At 31.2% G+C, this 23,842-nt stretch overlaps 1 protein-coding gene across 1 annotated transcript; it reads left to right on the top strand.

Moving 5' to 3' along the window:
* The first annotated feature begins 14,535 nt into the window (after nt 1-14,535).
* Nucleotides 14,536-18,248, top strand: LOC133693988 (cyclin-A1-1-like). Its single transcript, XM_062115386.1, has 11 exons — nt 14,536-14,889; nt 15,597-15,957; nt 16,060-16,196; nt 16,420-16,512; nt 16,680-16,813; nt 16,926-17,001; nt 17,110-17,186; nt 17,271-17,304; nt 17,420-17,569; nt 17,655-17,789; nt 17,910-18,248. The coding sequence occupies exons 1-11, from the start codon at nt 14,677-14,679 to the stop codon at nt 17,979-17,981; spliced, it is 1,482 nt and encodes a 493-aa protein (XP_061971370.1). The 5' UTR covers nt 14,536-14,676; the 3' UTR covers nt 17,982-18,248.
* Nucleotides 18,249-23,842: the final 5,594 nt, after the last annotated feature.

Here is a 23,842-nt window from a genome sequence, read left to right as displayed (position 1 = left end):
AATTAAAAGATTATTATTGGAATAAAATAAAATAAATATTTATAAACACATAGATTTGCAGACACGTATTTCACCCTCTTTTTCATTACTTTCCAAATCAGCATGAAAATCTAGGAACTAGAATAAGAAAGATTTATCAAAACATTGTAATTTTCCCTTTTTTTCACCAAATCAAATCAAATCATATATTGTGATGATTTATAATTAATTATCTTCTTTAACCTCTCTCTCTAATAATGAATAAACACTTTCAAATTATAAAACAAATGGCACATTCATATTAATTATTATTAATACTTTTTACTTTTAAATGAAATAATAATAATAATAATTATTATATAATATAATTTATCATTATGATATTAAATGATATTACTTACTACTATTAATACATATTATAGCTGTTATTAGCCATTCTATTTGGCTATTAAATAGAAGAATAATTGTAGGGATATTCATATAATTAATAATTGTGATATATAATTTAATTAATATTAGATTTGTTTTCTACACTACGTTGCGGGACTGGATCTAAATTAGATCACAACGAAGTGGCATGCCCGCACGCTGCTGCAGGCTTATAAAACAAATATACTTGATAGTGTTATAATTATAAACCAGCGCTAGATAAGTAATAAAAATTAAAAGTATGATGGAGCCAATATTTCATGATGGGAAAAAAAGTTGTGTTGGTGATCAAAAACTTAGAGACGGAACAAAATGATTATTTTCGCCATATTTTTTAAAAATTACAAAGCTAAATTCTCTACCAACTTAACATTAAAAAAAACCAACAAAGATAATCTTGGAGGGAAAAAAAACCATGAGAAAAAACATTGTAGCGATTGACAATGTTTTTTGAGGAAAACTATAGTGTTTTCTCCAATAAAATCGACAAAGATAATTTTAGAAAAAATCATAAAAAAAAAACATTTAGAGAAATACTATAGCAATTCATAGTGTTTTGTGAGAAAAGTTACAACACTTTCCCCATATGATTTAGCTTTATTGTAATTATAATTCTTAACCAATTCATTATTAAAAAGAAATTGACAAAAATAATTTTGAAAAAAATCATAAACAAATCATATGGGAAAACACTACAACAATTCACAGTGTTTTAAAGAAAAAACATTACAAAGCTAAATTCTCAATAAGTTCAATATTAAAAAAATAAAATTAACAAATACAATTTTAGAAAAAAAAATAACAAAAAAAACAGGGAAAAAAAAACCATGTTAGAAACATTGTAGCAATTCACAATGTTTTGTGATGAAAGCTATAGTGCTTCCCCACATGATTTAGCCTTATTTGTAATGAGTTGTAATTGTAATTCTCAATCAGCTCAATATTAAAAAAATAAAATTGACAAAGATAATTTTGAAAAAATCATAAGAAAAAAAAACATGTTGAGAGACACTCTAGCAATTCATAGTGTTTTATGAGGAAAGTTACAATATTTTCTGCACATGATTAAGCTTTATTACAAAATTAAATTCTAACCAGCTCAATATTAAAAAAAAATTGACAAAAATAATTTTGGAAAAAAATATTACAAAAAAAAAACACAAAAAAACTAGAAAAAAACCATGTGGGAAAAAACATTATGACAATTCACAGTAATTTGCAAGGAAAGTTCTAGTGTTTTTCTCATATATTGTAACTGTAATTTTTCACCAGCTCAATATTAAAAAATAAAATCAAAAAAATTAATTTCAAAGAAAATCATCGAAAATACAAAACACCAAAAACCATGCGGAGAAAAATTATAAGCAATCAACAATGTTTTAAAGAAAAAAATTACAAAATTAAATTCTCAATCAACTTAATATTAAAAAAAATAAAATCAACAAATATAATTTTGAAAAATCAAAAAATAAAAAATAAAAACCATGTAGGAAAACGTTGTAGAAATTCACAGTATTTTAAAAGAAAAAAGCAAAATTTTTAACCATATCAATATTAAAAAGGTAAAATCAACAAAGATAATTTAAAAAAAAATAAACAAAAAAAGGGGAAAGTTGGAAACAAAAGAAAAGTAATTTTGGAAAAAAAACAAAAAAGGGAAAATTTTAAAAAAAAGTAAAAAAAAAAAAGGAATGCACTGTGGATTACTTGTAATCCACAATGTATTGGGTGTGGGTGAACAATGAATTCCTCACACCCTTTAGCTTATTACTTAATTGTAATTCTTAACCAGCTTAATATAAAAAAAATAAAATTGACAAAGACAATTTAAAAAAAAAACAAAAAATATTATGTAGGATAAAACACTGTATTAATCCATAGTAATTTGCAAGGAAAGCTACAATGCTTCCCTCACATATTATAACTGTAATTTTTAAGCAGCTCAATATCAGCTTAATATTGAAAAAATAAAATCGACAGATATAATTTTAAAAAATAAAATAATAAAATAGAAAAATCATGTGAAAAAATATCGTAGCAATCCACAATATTTTAAAGAAAATAAATTATAAAGTAAAATTTTTAATCAGCTCAATATTAAAAAATTAATATTGACAAAGAAAATTTTGGGGAAAAAAATAAAAAAAGGGAAAAAAATAAAAAGTGCAAAAAAAAAATAAAGTAAAAGAAAAACAAAAAAGTGACAAAAAAAAGGGGGGGAAATGAAAAAATGCAAAAAGAAAATAGAAAAAAGAGAGGAAAAAAAAATGCACTGTGAATTACTGTTGTGAGGGAACAATGAATTCCCCCACACCATTTAGAGCATTGTATAATAATGGTTTACAAGAAGAAAAAAAAAAGAGACAAATTCTAAAGTCCAACCGATCACTTTGTGTTGGTGCATATGTTATAGGTATATTCATTGGATGTTTCTTTCCATCAACCTCTTAAAACAATATTTTTTATTTAGACAACTCAAAAATGGATACCACAGACAAATATATCATCTAATATGATTAAAAAAAACATAAAAACTACATTTAATCAAAGAAAAAGAAAAGATTACAAGTAAATTACAATATCACACCTACAATAAAAAAATTTATTCAGTGGAACATTTGACAATAAATGCTTGTAGTAGTTGATACAAAGATTGTGTTTAGTCTTGTAGCAGTAGTTGTTTTTCAAAATATTTTTCACTTGGAAATACATTAAAATATTTTTTTTATTTTTAAAAATTTATTTTTAACATCAACACATCAAAAACAATCCAAAAATATCAAAAAATAATTTAAAGAAAAACAAATTTAATTTTTTTGAGAAGCATGGCATGACCACAAAGAAAAACATGACCAAAATAAAGAAGCAAAATGAATTAAGACATAGCTACTAGCCAAAAAAAATCTATTGCCATGTCAAAGCTACCATTCACTCAGCTATTTATCCACAGTCAAAATAGTCCAGCACCTTGAAATGCATCAACCCTTATTTGTTACTTCAACAATTGCAAATACACTTTACCAAAGACAAGAACAAAGATGATAAGTAATTTGCAGCTTTGTCATAGGCATTCTTTGAAAAAGGTCAGAGCATTTGTCATTGTTTTTAATTTGATAATTTTTTTACTCATTGCCTTTCATTTGATAATTTTTTTACACAAAATACATGTTTTTCCTTGGAGGGTTATATGACTACCTAAAATGATAAATCTTTATAATGATTGAAATTTACCTAAATTGATAAATTTATGCATTAGTTATATGCATAAAAGGTAAAATAAAGTTTTTTTTTTTTGTAAAAGCCTTTGCATGTTAACATGAGATTTCTTCAATCATAACACTATAAGATCCAAAAAGAAACAAAAGCTATTTTTCATATCCACACCAAGAATTTCAACTTTTTTATATATACATTCAGAATTTAAGATAATCATGTTATAAAACTAATTAGAAGTAATTGTTGGAAATAAGTAATTCATATCATTTTCTATTTGCAAATAAAATGAAATGTCTAAACTTTTTTATAGCTTTGAAGGAACAAGCCTAACATACCCTCATCCAAGTTAACTTATTGTAATAATTATCTCTTTATTAAAAGTTTATCCTTTTTAATTTGAGATAACTTGTTAATATAGGCTTAAACCCTAAAAAATTAACAAACTACTCAACAATATGTAACCAAAAATAAACTAAGAATACTAATTTTTGTTGGAGTATTCTAAAATGAAACTTACTTGTTTCTCTTCTTCTATCTTAGCCTTGAGAAGAACAAGTAACCACTCTGGTAATTCGAATACTTGTTCCAATACCAATCTATATTGACACTTTTTTATTTGTAATAAGGGGATTGTTAGGTATTATTTTTTTATCTATAGAAAACAATAATAGTAATAGTAGTAGTAATTGTTAAGACACAAATGAGTAAATTAAATGTTTGACATATCATTACCAAAGAATAATATTAATAGCATATATAAGAGGTGCAACCCTGTCCAAGGCATCAATAGCCAACTAAAAATTTAAGAGGGAAAATTGATTTATAATTCTACAAAACAACATTGTGATAATCTATCCATAAAAATGATGGCTTTCCAAATAAGATCATGAATAGAAACAATGAGTAGTTAGACTACACTCTCTAAGTAAATGCAAAGGAGACTGTATTATTGACTCAGTTGCAAGCTCTTTCTATCAACTTTTCGTTGTAAACTAAAAGATTGGGTGTTCAAATGTATTTTCTTTAATGATTTGACAAATATTTAAAAAATCCAAGCTAACTAGTCTTACAAACCATCAATGACCTAGACACCAAGTTGGCCCTCTCACCTAGCATGCTAGACCTCCCAAGTAAGTACAATTTTATACACATAAGAAATCATAAACTATAAAGAAACAATTTAAAAGAGAATCCAACAACGAAAACACTTCCAACCAACATGAACACACAACCATTTCTTTTTTAAAAAAATCACATAAACAATCTAAACAAAAAAAAGGTCATAATCAAAGTTTACTAAAATTAATTATAGATATATCTTATTAACAGTATACATTAGTAGACTAACTATATATATTAACAAAAAAAATAATTATTGTGAAGAAACATTCACAATAATTAACCTGGGATGATAGGTATTACATAAAATAGACCACACTTAAAATCAGGTCAAGTTATAATTGTTCAAGCCAACTCTATAATACTAAGATTGGTTAAACCCTATTTGGCCACTCCAAGATTTAAAAATGGGATAATGTGCTCGATAAAGCATGAGTTTGATGTATCATAAGTATTTTCTCATAGAAAGTCCACGAATCTGATCAAATATTCTTCGTGCTTTGTGAATAAACACACACCCACATATAACCCCTGAAGTGGATGCTTTATTTGAGTTTTTTTTTCTCTTCTTTATCATAGGGTTTGCTTTAATTCTTACTTTTACTCTTAAAATTTAATAAAATATAAAAATGAATATAAATATTAAACTAATAATGAATGATAAACATCTATAATTTCCTTTGTTTCTTCAAATTATGTTTGGATGTTTGGCATGGTTTCAAGTTGAATAAATTCCACAAGTGAATTGAAGAATAAAAACAAAGATTTATAAGAATTTTCAAAATAAATAAAAGGAATAAAAATAGTTAAAATATTGGAAGAGAAACAAGGAACAATTCTAACACATTTTGGTAAAACAAATTAGGAAAATGACACAAGTTAGAAAAGTATTTAGGAAGGAACACAATTTGAACACAATCGTGTTTCTGAATATTGGTTTTGTACACAACTATTATTAAGAATATCATTTTCAAAATGCATGTCTCATGCAAATTAATCAACATGTACAAAAATCAAACCAAGACTTTATGAAGGTCTAATGGTAAAAATATGAGATTCGAGATCCAATGGCCAATATAGAAAGGAGATAAGTTGAAATGGTAAGAGAGAGAAATGGAGAAGAAAAGGAAGGGAAAGAAAGAATGGGTCACTAAGGACACACTGAGGCTTTGTTTTTTACATATCTGGTACCATTCGAAAGATCTCGACAAGACGATTCTAACCACATATTGAAAAACCATTAAACAAGGTTATAATTAACCCTAATTTATCCTCAAACAAACCCTTAACCAATTACAACCTCGTTTGGTGGTTTACCAAAGTATGGTTAGAATAGTTTTTTCAAGATATTTTTAACAGTATTAGGTATGTCAAGAACAAAACCCTAGTATGTGTCCAGTGACCCATCCTTTTTTTTCCTTATTTCTTCCTTTATTTATCTATTTTACCCCTATCAACTTATCTTTTCTCTTTTTTTGGTTATTAGATCTTTATAAAATTTTAGGTATATTTTTATACATGTTAATTAACTTGCATAAAACATGCATTTTAGGTTATGATTAAACCCAGTAGCGGTTGTGTACAAAACCAATATTCAGAAACACAGTTATATTCAAATTGTGTTATTTTCCAAATATTTTTTTTCAATCAGTGTCATTCTCCTAAAACTTTTACTAAATCGTGTTATCTTTTTAAAAACAAATTAGGTCTTTTACCATTCTAACATAATTTGATAAAATTTTTTATAAAAATAACATCAGTTATAAAAGTATTAGAGAAATAGCACAGTTTGAACACAACTGCTATTGAGAATAATGATTGTTTCAATATTCATCTCTCATTCAAATTAATTAACATATATAAAAATCAACCCAAAATTTTATGAAGATCCAATATCCAAGAAAAAAAGAAGAGGAGATGAGTTGATATAGCATGAGAAAGGAGGAAAAAGAATGGGTCATCGGAGACATACCGAGACATCGTTTTCAATACACCCGGTATTGTTATAAAGACCACCAAACAATGTCGTAATTGGTTAGGGATTTTGTTCATGGTTAATTTATAGTTAATTATAATCTCGTTTGGTGATCTTTCAAAGTGTAGTTAGAATTGTCTCGTGTAGATCTTTATAATGGTATTATATGTGTTGAAAATGAATCTCTGGTGTGTCCTTGATAACCCATTCTTTGTTTATCTTTTTTCTTCTCTCATTTTCTTTCTTACCACATCATTTTATCTCTTCTCTCTTTTTTGGTCTTGGATCTTGAATCTAATCTTTTAACTATTGGATCTTCATAAAATTTTAGGTCGACTTTTGTTTGGGTTAATTAATTTGTAAAAGACATGCATTTTGAAATATGACTAAATAACTAGTGGTTGTGTACAAAATAAATATTTAAAAATATGGTTTATATTCAAGTTGTGCTATTTTCCAAATATTTTTTTCAACCTATGGCATTCTCCTAAATTTTTTACTAAACTATGTCATTTTTTTAAATGAAATAAATGCTAAATTATTATTTAGTCTACATCTCATTCAGATCTATCTAATGTACAATTCACTTGAAAAAACCTAAATCTTTTGATAACTTGATGTTTTACCACTATGCACACTCTTAGTGGTAAAACCCACCTCTAATAATGACGAGGTAGGAAAGATGTGCCAATGATCATAACAAGAATATCTACAGTCCATATGCCATAAAAAGATCCCTCGTCGTAATTGTAACCCCAATCTTTATTTGTTTCCTCGCCTTTCTTTAAATTCTACCTATATATATTCACTTTCTCTTATCTTCCTTCTTTATCTAATGTCAAAAATTGTCGAAGATGATAATAAGGAAGATGATAGGAAATTCAAATTGTAATATTTATAACAATATTCAAATTGTATTATAATGTATCAATATATCACACACACACAGACACACACATGATATGTCTGCTTAAAAAAACAATATTAAAAGGGTTAAAAGTAGGGTAATAATCTAACATACCTAAGCTTGGTAAAATGCCAAGCCCAAATGACATAGTTCTGGCTCCCTTCTAGGCCCAACACCATTAGGTTTAGTTACACACTGAGCCCAAGTATATGTAGATCTGACAAATTACTAGACCCAACATCATTAAGTTTTGTTAAACCCAAGGATATGGAGAGGTGTTAGACCTAACATTCATGGGTCAACTATACGTTAAACTCAATTATATATAGGTTTGGCAAGATACTAGACTCAACACCTTTGGGTTCAGCTATGCGCTAAGCCCAAATACATGACGCTGAGTCCAAGTGCATATAAGTCTGAAGAGATATTGTACCCAACACCTTTAGGTTCAATTATGTGTTAAGACCAAATGTATATGGGTCTCATAAGATACTAGATTAGGTTCAACTATAGGATGAGTCCAAGTATATATGGATCCATTAAGTTGCCAGGCTCATCACCATTGAGCTAAGAATCATTTCATATCCAAATATATATGGAGTTGATAATATTTTTAGGTTTTTTTTTGTCACAAAGATTTGTTTGTTTTTTCTTATGTCTTTCAATATAAATTATTAAAAGTCAAGAATGATCATCTCCCTACATCCCTAAGTGTACAAAAGTCTCATAAATGCCTACCATATTTCCATCATACATTAATATTGTGTAAGAGATATTTATTCCTTGTTAATATTGTGTATGCGATATTTATCTATCATTAATGCTATCAGGAGGAGATGACATTCCAACCCTTCTATTCAAGCAACATGACAAAGTTCAGAGGTTGTATATACCATCTTGACCACCTAAAGGGTTCACACCTTTTCTATTATCTAAATATTCATACTTTTATTTTTAGAGCATTTATCATACGTAAACTAAGAACAAACATTCTTGTTCGTAGAATTTAAATCTCATTCTTTCATTTATTAAAATTCCTTCTTAAATGTCACTAACTTTATCATCAGAAGGTCATTAAATCCCACCAAAAGAACTATTTTGCAAATGTCAAGTTTTCTATCACTAATCATCTATTTTTTAAATTCTTGAGAAGGGAATATTTATGTAAAAATATGATCATCATCTATCTAAACACTTAAAAAAACCCTTATTCCTGAGGATATTGGATTTTCAAACATTATCAATTAGTGTCGTCTGGGAGAAACTGATCAAAAAGTTATCAACTATTCTTTCTGAACCTGTTTTTGACATCCCTAATCGCTATTAATGGTGGACAATTAAGATACCTTTAGGATATAACATGTCACATGACTCTTTACAATTACAGTCATACTTGTTGCATCAAAGTTTCAACAACTCATCAATCAGGTGCAAGCCCTTAGATAAGCCGTGTTGGCATCCTAAGGGTAATATCAAGCCGTTTTTATGACCTTCATGTTAAAAATGTGTCATGATTTAGCACTATTATACCCTTTAGGAAAAGATTCATAGAACTCTTTGGCTTTACTCAATCAAGAGAGAAGTCCATTAAGGCATATTTGAAGAGGTTCAATGAAAAAATGCTTAAGATAGAGGAATTGATTCAACCAGTAGCTTTAGAGGCTTTGATAAATGGAGTGAAAGAACGTTCTCTATAGAATGATTTGTATACTCTATCAAACAAAATCTTATTGAAGATGAAACAAGTCATGAAAAGTTATATACATGTGAAATAAACCAGTATATTAAGGAATGAGTCTTTCCCTTTCTACTAGAATATTGAGAATAAAAAAACTTTTCAAATAGAATTATTCTTCTAGCAGAGATAATAATTCCAATAAATGTCAGAAAAGATCAGTAAAGGATCATATATAACACCCTAATAGAATACATATGAATCCTTTGAATGTCACCCTTACAGAAGTCTTTACAATCATCAAAAGAAAAGACTTTGTTTGTTATCCATTTTCTATGGTGTTGCCTCCACACACACACGCCTTCAAGAAGTTTTGGTTATTCCATAAAGATAAAAAACATGATATAGAAGATTGGTTCACATTAAAGAAATAAATTGAGGTTGGTAAATAAGGGTTATTTAAAGCAATTTGTTAAAGGGCATGCCCATAAAATGTGACAGAGAAGAGCCCAACCAACCCAAGTCCTACATGAGACTAATATGATTTTAAAGCGTATTTCAGTTGAGGGAGATATTTCTAATGGCAAGAAGAACTATGGAAAACATGTCTTCACAACGACTCATTAACAAAACCCATAACTTTTACTCTATAAGATGATGTTGGTAAATGATAGGAGGTAAGTTAGCATCCTATCCAGAGATGTGATGTCCTAGATGGGGATAGATCCCTCAATGATGACTTTTGTAAAAACCTCTTTAATTAGGTTAAAGGGTTATGAACAATGAAAGGTGTTTTGGAGATCTCAATCACAATAAGCACTTACCCTAGGTGTCTTACCATTCAATAAAATTTTATGGATAAACATGGCTTTACCCTATAACACCATAATAAGAAGACCTCTCTTACACATAATCAATATAGTCATAATCACACAATATTTAGTCTTGCAATTACCTACTCATAAAAGGGTGGCTATCATGAGAGAAAATCAAAGGGCCTTAAAGTATTGTGCCTTTATATATCTGAAAGGTAAGAGAACTTTAGTTTTGAACCACTATGGGTTTTTGAAAGGGAGCGTGAAGGTCAAAATTAAGACCACATAGCAGTTGGAAAAAAGTATCTTTAAAGCTAAATAAGTGGGCTATCATCAAGATAAGCTTTACCTTGGAACCACCTCGATAGAAACTATTGACATACTTTCTTTTTACCCATGATGCTAATTTTTCTTTCAACACTTCATATATACCATGGATCAGCCCAGAGATAAATTCTCATAAACTTTAAGATAATCTAATTTCCTTTTTATTTTACAAAAAAAGAGAAATTTTAAGGGGAAGATAACAAGCAATAATTGTAAAAATAGATAAAATGTTGATTGTTGGATTTATTCACAAAGTCATATATTCGGATTGGTTGGCTAATATGGTCATAGTAAAGAAAAGCACTGGAAAATGAAGGATATGTGTGGACTTCACTAGCCTAAACAAGGTCTATCCAAATGATAGTTTTTCTCTCTCATAGATTGATAAAATTTATAGACTCTAAAGCTAACTTTGAGTTCTTAAGATTTTGGGATGTTAATTTAGGGTACCATCAAATCCCTATATATCCAAAAGATAGAGAGGAACTTTTTGCTACAAGACAATGCTTTTTAGCTTGAAAAATACAGGGGTTACTTACCAGCGGATAGTCAATAAAGTGTTCAAACACCAAATTAGGAGGAACATAAAAGCTTATATGGATGACATACTGGTGAAAAACATGATGTTTGAACAATATTTGAAGGATTCAGAATAGGTTTTTTCTGCTACAAGCAAATATTAGATGAAGCTTAATCTTTCCAAGTATGTGTTTGTCATTATAAAAGAAAGATTTTTAGTTTTTTTAGTAAGGAGTAAAGGAATCGAACCCATTTTAAGAAGATTCAAGCAATATTAAACATGACTCCTCCTCAAAAGGTCAAAGATGTTCAATGCTTCACTAGGAGACTAGCCACCCTCAACAAGTTCATATCCAAACTAAAAGAATACAACCTATAATTTTTTCCAGATCTTGAAAAATATCACCAACTTTAAATGGACATTAGAGTGCAAGAAATATTTTGAAGAGCTTAAAGCGTATCTATTCTCTTCTATGATCTTGTCACAACCAAGAGAAACCGAGAACATATTCCTCTATCTTAGGGTTTCTAACCAGGCAGTCAATTTTATATTGGTAAAGTAAAAGGAAGGCATACAATGCCCAATCAATTATTTTTGCTAAACTCTCAATGATGCTGAAACAAGATACTTAAAAGTGAAAAAGATGGCCCTAGCTTTAGTGAGTACCTTTAGAAAACTAAAATAATAATTCCAAGCTCATCAAGTTATAGTATTAACATAGTAGCCTATGTTATAAACTCTCCACAAACTATACATGCTTGGATAGTTAATGATGTGATCGATTAAGCTATAGGAATATAGACTCTTATTTCAACCAAGACTAACTATTAAAGAGCAAGCCTTAGTAGACCTCACAATAGAACACTTTCTTGAGAATGATATCCAAGATAAGCATTTCCAATATCTAAACAGTTGATCCTCTCAAGAGAAACTATAATCCCCCCCACAGTTAATACAATTAATTCCACCTTGGGAACTATATGTAGATTGATCTTCCAATTTTAAAGGTAGTGGTGTTGTGATGGTACTAATGACCTGCATGAATATGTCTTTGAGTGTGGAATTTAATTTGAATTTTTAGCCAGTACTAGAGTATGAAGTTTTCCTAGCAAGATTGGGCCTAGTAAAACCTTTGGAGGTTTCCTTTCTCCATTTGCACAATAACTCCCAGTTAATAGTGGGGCAGTGCCAATGAATATTTAAAGGCATAGAAATCGCAATTGACCATACTTCAAGAGAAGAGAATAGAAGGGTAGATCTTTTATCCAAACTAACAAGCTCCAATTTGGTTAAACTCCCTTTAGAGGTATGTATTAAAATCTTGAAAAAACGAAGTGTGTGTGCGTGTTTGCTTAAAAACACCCATGATTAAAAATGCCATAAATAGGGTAATAACCTAACATACTTAGGCTTGATAAAACATCAAACCTAAATGATATGAGTCTAACTTGCTTTTAGGCCCAACACCTTTGAGTTCAACAACACATTAAGCCCAAATATATGTGGATCTAGCTACATACTAAGCTCAAGAACATATAGGTCCGAAGAGGTGCAGACCCAACATCATTGGGTTCAGCTACATGCTGAGCCCAAATACACGTGAATCTAGCATGGTGCCAGACCCAACACCCTTGGGTTTAGCTACGCACTGAGCTCAAGTACAGTTGATCTGTAAGATGCCAGACTTAACACCCTTGGATTCAACTACCTGCTGAGTCCAAGTATATATGAGTTTTACAAGTTGTCAGACTCATCACCCTTAGTTTAGGAATTATTCAAAGTCCAAATACATATAGAGTTGATAATCTTTTAAAGTAATGAGGAATTGTTTGTTTATTCTTATATCTTTTAACATAAAATGTTAAAAGTCAAGGATGATCATTTCCTTACATTTCTAGGTGCATAAAAGTCTCTTAAGGGCCTACCATATTTCTATCAATATTAATATCGTGTAAGAGATATCTATCCCTCATTAATGCTATTTGGAGAAGATGACGTTCCAACCCATCTATTCAAGCAATATGACAAAGTCTAGAAGTTATATATACCATCTGAACCACCTAGTTATATATACCAAAAGTTAGGCCCAACACCTTTGAGTTCAACAACACATTAAGCCCAAATATATGTGGATCTAGCTACATACTAAGCTCAAGAACATATAGGTCTGAAGAGGTGCAGACCCAACATCATTGGATTCAGCTACATGCTGAGCCCAAATACACGTGAATCTGGCATGGTGCCAGACCCAACACCTTTGGGTTTAGCTACGCACTGAGCTCAAGTACAGTTGATCTGTAAGATGCCAGACCTAACACCCTTGGATTCAACTACCTGCTGAGTCCAAGTATATATGAGTTTTACAAGTTGTCAGACTCATCACCTTTAATTTAGGAATCATTCCAAGTCCAAATACATATGGAGTTGATAATCTTTTAAGGTAATGGGGATTTGTTTGTTTATTCTTATGACTTTTAACATAAAATGTTAAAAGTCAAGGATGATCATTTCCTTACATTTCTAGGTGCATAAAAGTCTCTTAAGGGCCTACCATATTTCTATCAATATTAATATCATCTAAGAGATATCTATCTCTCATTAATACTATTTGAAGGAGATGACGTTCCAACCCATTTATTCAAGCAATATAACAAAGTGCAGAAGTTATATTACCATCTGAATCACCTAGGTAAAGGGTTTATACCATCTGAATCACCTAGGTAAAGGGTTTATATATATATATATATGTGTGTGTGTGTGTGTGTGTGTGTATATATATATTTTATTCTTTAAGTATTCATACTAATATTTTTGGAGTATTTATCATATACAACTAATAACAAATACTCTTATTTTTAAAATTTAAAGCTGATTCTCTAATTTATTATAATCTTTTATTTTTTCACCCCGGGAAATGAAGATGAGGTGAGTTTTATTCAACTTGCCCAAGCTCCAAACATCCGGCTGATCATCATCAAATCTTTGCAAACAACTTTTTGGATGGAGGATTCTAATTGTAAGCAAAAAAGATAGCAGAGGGACGTAACAGATTTAAGTAACAGTAGGGGGACTCAATTGATGAAATCTACATAGTATAGGGACGGTACTTATAATATACTTTGGCCCGATATACTCGGCATTTAAAAGTTCACTTTCCAATGGGAAAAACATGACTCCGCAGAGCAGCTCAATTATTAACAAATTTGTCTACGTTGTGAAGACAAATTTGAAGGATCTAGTGACCGTTTGAATTTCGAATTCAAAACTTTAAACCTTAGTCGACAGACAGCCTGTGACTTTCCATCCAAAACCATCTACTCAAATCGGCCAAGCTCCATTAAAATAAAAAATCTCTATCCCCGTGGCGGAATCTCGTTTGTCAGTGACACTCCAAAAACAAGACCAAAAAACACGATACAGATACAGTGGTCCCTACAAAACTACGCTCCCAACGAATACCGAGCCCGAATCAACGGTCAGGATCTCTCTACAATTCAAATCAAGCCCTTCCCCGCCTCAATAGTAAGAAACAAATATTAAACAGTAAAAGTAAAACCTCTCCTTCTGCGCGAATAAGAGAAGCAGAGCCCTTTTGCTTTCTTTCAAAAAATCCAAGATTGTTTTGTTTCCTTTTAAAACTCTCGCCTTTACCTTAAATCCCCTCTCTGTTTCTTCTTACTAAAATTGAAGAGAAAGAGAGAGAGGGGGTTGAAAATGTCGACGCAGACACGCCGTTCGTCGTTTTCCTCTTCAACGTCGTCGTCTCTTGCAAAAAGACACGCGTCTTCTTCATCGACAGAGCATGTAGGCAAGGCCACGGCCGTTGCGCCTCATTTGGCCAAGAAACGAGCCCCTCTTGGTGACATTACGAATCAAAAGAATGTGACTCAAAAAGGGTCAAGAACCTTAATTCCATCATCTACTTTGGTGGGTTGTTTTTTTTTTTTTTTTTTTATTTCTTGTTTTCGTTTCTTTTCTCTTTCTAAATTATGAGAAACATTTAATGGGTTTTCTGTATCATTTTCTTCTGGGTATTTCTTGTTGCATGCGGACTTTCTTGGGTCTTTTGTCATTTATTCTTGTTAGCCCAGCAAGGTTTTGATTATTTTTAGGGTTTGTTTATTGCAATTTATTTAAAAAAAAGATAGTAAATGCTAAAAGAATGCATAATTATTTGTTATTAAGAAAAGGAGAGAATAATTTGCTTACTTGTGGGTGCATTAAAGATATCCAATTAAGTCACTGTTTGGATACTTGGTAACATAAGATTCTGGTGATCAGAATCTTGACAAAAACTGCTTCTGTGTTATGATCTGCATAGAGTGCAGTGTTATCGTCAGTGTTGAAATTAATGCCTTTTTGCATACTTAGAAACTGCATTATAATCTGATTTTGATAATGTTATCCTCAAGGTGGCATGATCAAAGCATTACCAACTATAAAAGTTTTGATCCCTTGATGGCTCTGATTTTCCTTATAAAGCAGCATTTCGTTGAGTCACCACGGACACTGGATTTATGATTAACTTCTCAAGTTCTAATTAACTCCCTCTATTGTGATGTTCAGATTAAGCTTGTGAGTTTGTTCTAGTATGCAGAGAATTAGTTGATCCTAACTGAATTTCATAAATGCAGGCACCATTCTCAAATAAATTTGCCAAGGTGAAGAAGGGACCTCCTGCTTCTAATAGCAGTACTTTACCTGCATTCTTAAATGCGAAATCGAGTGCTGTTGGTGTTTGTAAGGTGATCTCTATCTCAACAAGAGACGAAAGTGTCCCTCCTGTTGCTGCTGTTTCTGTTACATGCAGCATTGATGTTTCTCCGAGTAAATCTGATGATCTTTCAATTTCTTTGGATGAATCAATGTCCACATGTGATTCTTTTAAGAGCCCCGAGGTTGAATATATAGATAACAATGAAATAATAGCAATTGATTCTATCAATAAGAAGACCTTGAGCAATCTGTACATCTCAGATCATTTGGAAACTGCAGGTTTTTAACTTTTTTCACTCTCATTTCTGTTGTCTTTATTATATCTTAATAACTGTTGTTTTATTTTCTAGACTTCCTAATTTAGTTTGTATATGCGCGCAGAAAATGTATGCATCAGAGATACTCGTACTGATATGGAAACAGATGATAAAATTGTTAATGTTGATGACAATTACCAGGATCCGCAGCTTTGTGCAACCATTGCCTGTGATATTTACAAGCATTTGCGTGCATCTGAGGTAGAGTATTCAAGCTTATGTGCCACTTATGAGTCTCCTTTGTAGTACACAGTTGTACCTGCTTGTGGCATTGCTAAATGAGTTACTTTCTTCCATGTATAATCTGTCATCGTCTTCAAGTTTTGTTTTGATCTTGGTATGCGCAATGCATTTCCAGAGTGCTACCTGTACGTGCCTGGACTTATCGTTATTCTTTTCTTTATTGAATTTCATGGGATTTTAGATGAAGAAAAGACCCTCCACAAACTTCATGGAAAGAATTCAGAAAGACATAAATGCCAGCATGCGTGCAATACTGGTTGACTGGCTTGTGGAGGTAACATCATTGAATTGCATTACATATTTGTAAACTTGCAACGTGATTTGAAGAATGATCAATTTTTGTAACCATTCTTTAGATTGATAGACGGGTTATGGGAATACAAATATTTCTTCAGATGGACTATGAGTAATCAAATGCTGAACTTGTAATTCAAAATGTAGGTAGCTGAAGAGTACAGGCTTGTACCAGATACCCTGTATTTGACCGTGAACTACATTGATCGATATCTGTCTGGCAATGTGATGAACAGGCAACGACTGCAGCTGCTTGGTATTGCCTGCATGATGGTTGCTGCGTAAGAAAGAGTTTTCTGCGATGTCTTTGTTTGTTCTATAAATGACACCTCTTTTTTCTTATAAAAATTTTACTATCTCATGTATTAACAAGGAAGATGATGATATTGCCAGGAAATACGAGGAAATATGTGCACCCCAGGTGGAAGAGTTTTGCTACATTACCGATAACACATATTTCAGGGATGAGGTATTGTTCTTGTTGTCCAGATGCCCAAGTGCATTTGACAGATAATTCTGCCACTATACTTTTTTCTTCCTAACCTGCACAAGCATTAAGTATTTTTAATGGCTGCAGGTTCTGGAAATGGAATCAACTGTTTTGAACTACTTGAAGTTTGAAATGACAGCCCCAACAGCTAAATGTTTTTTGAGGTAATGACCAACTTATGGTTATCTACTCCATCTATTATTCCTGTATGCTATACTGTTTTCATGACTTGTCATCCATGCATGTAGGCGATTTGTTCGTGCTGCTCAAGGAATTAATGAGGTATCTATTTTTGCTCTGCTGGCCATGGAATTGTTGATTTTTATAATATCTATCACCTCCATCCCTAAAATCTTTGGTTTATTTTGGTTGTTATGTACGTGGCATCATTTGCTAGGTTCCATCAATGCAGTTGGAATGCTTGGCCAACTACATTGCAGAATTATCTCTCCTGGAATATACTATGCTTTGCTATGCTCCGTCGCTGGTAGCTGCCTCTGCCATTTTCCTGGCCAAATATATACTTCTTCCTTCAAAGAGACCGTGGGTACGTGTTAAAAAATAATGAAACTTCTAGTTCATGGGTTTTTAAACTCGCAATCATACCTGATACTCCATTTCTTCTGGAACAGAATTCCACATTGCAACATTACACACTTTACGAGCCTGTTGATTTGTGTCACTGTGTAAAGGATCTCTATCGCCTGTGTTGTGGAAGCCATAATTCTACTTTACCCGCAATCAGGGAGAAATACAGTCAGCATAAGGTGAGCAAGATTCTCATTCTGTCCCTGTTTCTCTCTCTCTCTCTCTGCATAGCATGAACACTAGTACAGAGGAATGGTCTGAAGTGCACGCGTCCTAATCTAATATTACTTTTGTCGCAGTACAAATTTGTGGCAAAGAAGTACTGCCCACCTTCCATACCCGAGGAATTCTTCCAGAACCTAAGCTGCTAGACTGTTGTATTACTCTTCCAATGCTCTGTTGGATTAACTTCAAGTGAATCAACTGCTTTTAGAGGCTCTTCCGATTCCATGCAATGCAATCCCATAGGCAACACTTTATCATTATTAACTGTAAAATGTAGAGGTCAGTAGTTTTTTAGCTTGTCTAGAGGTTTTGCTGAGTCTACTCTTTCGGCAAAGATCAACTTTCATATAATCCTGTATGATATTGATATCTTTAGTTCTTGTTAATGAATTCATAGCCAGATTTTAGCACAACTATTTACCGTTAGAAAATTTGTTTAAAACCAGTAGACTCCATTTAAGATTAAAATTAAATTAAAAGTGGGGTATATTCATCTTTATGATTGGAAATTATTTCTAATAAAATTTTTTTAACGTGAAACATTATCATAATTAAAATAAATTGTGAGTGAATGAAAAATTGATATTGAAGAATCATTCCGTGGGTATGGTTTTGTGAAATCCAAAACTTTTTATTCTATATAAAAAAAAAGAGATTGTCTTTTAATTTATATTTTGTAGGAAGATGAAGAGTTAAAAATAAATCTTAAGTAGAGTTTTTTAAGGCTTAGGTTACATGTTTGCTTTCTTGGCTAGAATTTAATTTGCTTTGTTGCCAATTTATTATTGAATTTGTGTTTGTTATAAAATAGTTTTTTGACCCATAAAATTTAATTTTTACTTGCTTGTCTGGTATATGAATTAACAATTCGAAAAGATAATCTTTTAAATACTGTGAAATTTACAAATATCAGTATGTATATGTATCCAGAATTATGCTCAACATTTTTAAAAGATTTTCTTGAGATTTTATCCATGCTAGAAGATTTACATTTTTCATATTCATTTTCAAGTTTTGGGATTAAGCCAAGATTACTTGAATTTTTCACATATTTAGAATTTATATGCCATGATCTACCATACTAAACATTCATACAAGACACATTATATATAAAAGTAGGAATTTCATTTTTTTCAATATTGAGCTTAAACATTTCATCACATGCATATTGATTAAACTTAATAATTGGTTTAAAATGAGCCTTGTTAAAAAAATATTCAGAAATCAAATTCTTGTGAATTTCAGGAGCATGCAACATATAATTGAGAGTGACTTCTCTTCCAAATGTAAATCTAATAAGAACATTTCCAACCCCCACTATATTAGAAGAGTGTTAATCATCAAACATGATCTTCTTTCCTTTTCTCATCCAAGATGGTACAAGTTTTTAACAAGGTTTTGTTATAAAAGACAGGGCTAGTAGCTCTAAAATTAATTCACCATCCATCTAAGCCTTTAAGAATATTAATCTCGGAAATCATAGCCATAAATGGCTTTACGGTATCATTAACTTGTGCAACATGCCCATGTTTTTGGAAATGACAAGTCCTAGCATTATGCCTAAGTTTACCCTAAACAAAACAAGCATAATTATTTTTATTTTAGTTGTGGTTGCCTATTATTTGATGTTGGTTTAAGATATGGTCTCTTATTTCTTGTTTGGTTAGAATGAAAATGGTTTTCATAAGGTTTTTTTCTTGTAATACTTTTTCTTTGGCCTAAAATTTCCATGAGTTTTTTGACATGTGAGAGGGGCTCTTATGAGATGTGATTAAACTTACCTGATACCAATTGATTCATTAAGTTAAATGACTTTGTCCTAGTTCCTTACCTTTTCTTCTACTCTTAAACTAGTAATAAGAGTTTCAATTCAGAGCTTTTAATTTATTTATACTTCAAAGTTTTCCAAGATTCAATAAACTTGTCAATGATGGCTACAACCTGCATTTGTTCATCTATTTGGATGTCATCGTTACGGATATAATGAGCATTCATTTAGAGTTCATAGGCTTTTTTTTTTAATTTATTTTAAACCTAAAAAACCAGTTACAAGCATACTTTTTTATGCCAACTTTTCCAGTATCATATTTTTATAAATTAAACCTTGATCATAATAATCTTAAAGCTCACCAGAAAGACAATTTAGTAAATAATTGCAACAATGATTGTTATCCTTCTTCCATTTCTTAACTTTTCTCTTATATTGAGCTAATCTTCTTTACTTATATTTTCATTCTTCTTTTTTCTAGAATTCCTTTTCTAATTAAGACATAGCTAACATTCAATAAAGTAAGATAAAACAAAGCCTATTCCTTTATCTTTTGAAGTTTTCTCCATAAAAGCAGAATGGTTTATTAAGGTCAACCACTTTAGCAAAGCTTTACCCATTGATAATATTAGTATTCTCCATAATTGATATTGTGTCAAATTGTTAGATATAAAAGGATATTACTTGATAATACGAGTGGAAAACATTAAAAAATAACTTTACCAACATTATATAGGTAATTGACTTGAGGCACAACCAAATTGCTTTTTTGAGATGATACATGTTGTCCATATAAATTCTAATTTAATAGATCAAGAAAGTGTTGCATGCCATATGTGAAATACAATAAGTTTAGCCATCTTGTCTAGTCTCATAACTCTGCATTACTTATAATAATTAAAACTCTAGAAAGAATAACACCATTTTTGCCTAAATAGAACAATAAAATAAAATTTTTGATATGGCTTTTGTTTATTGGGAGAAAAAAATTATAGCTAATAAAATGATAAATATTTAACATGTTGTTTTACATTTATATATAGTCAAAAGAGTATAAGTATTTAAATTTTAAATTGTTATAGATTTAATGACCATTATTAAAAGAAAATGGTTGTCATGCATATAATGTTTTATAACTTGCAATTAAAAGCATATAACGTTTTGTAACATGTAAATAAAAGCATATAATGCATGCCTCTAAGGCCTGAGTTGCTTTTGTTAAGTCCCTCATTATCTCAAATTGCAGAGTTATTAACCCGTGTTTCAGTTTCTATCTAAGTCCATCTCTGAATTTCTTTATCATGTGTTGCTCAGTGGGCACATAAAGTTGGGCAAACATTGAGAGGTTTGTTAAACCTCCTCTCATACTCAACACAGACATATAACTTTGTCTCAATGTTAAGAACTTCTTCTCTTTCATTTTGCAGTGATACCATGGGTAGAACTAATTCTCAAATTCTACTCTAAAATCTCCCCACGTCCATAACCCCATGGCTTTCCTTGACTGCATCGTCTCCTACCCTCAGTTCATTTGGTGCTTTTATCTGTATCAGGGTCTTCTCTATCTTCCCAATCCATCTACTTGCAACTTTCGCATCCTAAACGCATCCCGATCTCCAATAAAAGGTTCACAACCATCTCTCTTATGCTCTTCATAATCTGTACCAAGGTAACTACACTATCTGTAGGTGTCATAACCACTAGAGTTGGTGGCACTGCTGAGGCCACAAGGTCTAGGGCTCTACCCATGGTCTTCATCACTTCCATCACTATCTTTGCTATAAAAATAGGATCATCATACGGGGTACAAGTCCCATCGGTGTCGGTGGTGTAGGTCCAGCCATCTATTCCTGCCAAGCTGTCCTCTGTTTGCAATGCCCCAGCATGTCTCGAAATAGTATCGTCATGAAGCCTAGTTGGCTCATCTCATCCCTTCTAGGTAGAAGCTGGTGGCATATGAGATGCAATGTCAACTAGGGGATCCTACCTCTAGTTCCCTCCCGAGTCCACATCCCGATCGTCTATTTTTGTCGAGCTATTCTCTGTTTGCAATGCCTTAGCACAACCCGAAATAGTGTCATCATGAAGTCTAGCTGGCTCATCTCGTCCCTTCTGAGTATAAGCTGGTGGCATATAAGATGCAATGTCAGCCAGGGGATCCTCTCCCTGACTCCCACCCGAGTCCATATCCCGATCCCTCATTCTCACTGGATAGAGATTTGTACTCGTGCCATATCTCGTACGAGCCATCTTGCAACAATTTAGCATATATCAATTTCCATCAAACTTCTTGAACCTAAGCTAGGATTCTGATACCAACTGTAACACCCTAATATTTTTATGCATTTTAAGCTTTATTTCTTGTAAATAATTACCATTTTCGAGGTGACTTTTTTATATAGCTTTACAAGAATCTATCAAAATTTCAGCAAAGTCTCCTCTGTATCAAGAGATCCCAAATTATCAACATACCTGTAACATTTCAATGTACCCATCAAACATACCCAATTATTGTTTAACAATCCTGGACTCATCATTTCACAACACATCTCATCACAATTATTATAATTCATTTTAATGTCACATCATGTATGTAGTTATAATATTCAAGATTCAAATCAAAATCTATAATCATAAATTATTTGATACTATTAGTGTAAATTACAAAAAAAGCATAAGTATAACATCATACACTAGCATAATTAAGTTAAATTTATAATTACATAATTTAAGAAAGATTGGCATTCAGTATGTAACAATAATTTACCTAAACAATCTACTTTTAACTTACACGATTTATTTTCTATGTTAGTATTTCTTATTTATCATTATTAAACTATAATATTCATATTAAACTCTTTTTAACCTATATCCAATACTAGATAATTCTTGGTTCGCCTAGGTGCATATGTTATTTCCACTTACAAATAATCTAAATTCTCTACTCATTATCGGGTAAAATTCCTACATCTTGAAATCAAATTTTCATTTCTTAGTACTAAACATTAATCCTAATACCGGGAAAGATTAATTCTTCATGTCCACTACCGAACCTTATTTCCATCGGTAGAACTAATTTATTTTCCCCCTTATCAAACATTAATCCCTTCATCGGGACTAATTTCTTCTGTCATTTACCAGGCACTAATCTCATCACCAAAATTAATTCCATTGCCGCTTTCTGGGCATTAATCCCATCACCGGGACCAATTTCCACTGCCCCTTATCGGGCATTAATTCCATCACTGAAATTAATTGGAATGCCCCTTATCGGACATTAATCTTCCACTACCCCTTACTGGACATTAATCCCACCATAAGAAAATTTCTTTCTTCCACTATATGTTTTACAAATTAAAAATAAAATAGCATAACATATCCAAAATATTATAACGACAATCTTACAAGAGAAAATGTTAAGGTGTGGAACACTTACCCGTGATCAAAGATTTTAGGTGTCTCCTTGTTGCAACATAGCTTCCGAAGCCTCTCCTGTATCAACATGCATATCAATTTTTCTTTTTATATTCGTCACCAAATAAATTCTCATTTTCATTTTTTTAATATATACATATATTGAAATATCATTAATTCCAATTCTCTAAAACCCTTCATGCTCATTTAAATCTTTATTCAAACATCTAAAGTTAATTTACGTAACATTCATTTTAACAAAATCTTCAACTATACAATGACATTTCAATTAAAATTTCAAATAATTCAATTCTTTCAAAAGTCATTTCCCCCCTATAAATATATATTATTTTACAACAATTTCACTTGATTACATGCAATGCAATTATGATTTGATGCTCTTTATTCTCTTTGTTTAGCTTCTCCCTACTACTGGGTTTGCAGTATATGTCTGTCTGAAGGTCATGTTTATGTGATGGGTGACAACTATAATAACAATTATGATTCCCATGTTTGGTAGTATTCTCAAGCTGTTCTTGCTATATATCTGTATTTTTTTTTTCAATAAGACATATTAAGAATAAATTTTCTTTAGGTTCATCACATTTATACCAAGCCTCCTTTCTAAAGGACATTAATGACTTGTGCAATATTCAAATTTATTGATGTGTCCCTCCTAGGACTTCCTTGCACGCCGGAGATAATAAATTGGACGGCAATAGTACTTTTATTTCTTACTTATGAGAACTTAGAGCAGGGCTTTATTTTTAAATTTTGAGATGTATTTTCAGAATTGTTTTCTCAACATCATCGATGCTAACACTT

Source organism: Populus nigra, chromosome 5 (genome assembly GCF_951802175.1).
Source record: "Populus nigra chromosome 5, ddPopNigr1.1, whole genome shotgun sequence".
In the NCBI taxonomy this organism is placed as follows: domain Eukaryota; kingdom Viridiplantae; phylum Streptophyta; class Magnoliopsida; order Malpighiales; family Salicaceae; genus Populus; species Populus nigra.
The sequence above is the reverse complement of the archived record's forward strand: the minus strand, read 5'-3'. Positions and strand labels throughout refer to the sequence as shown.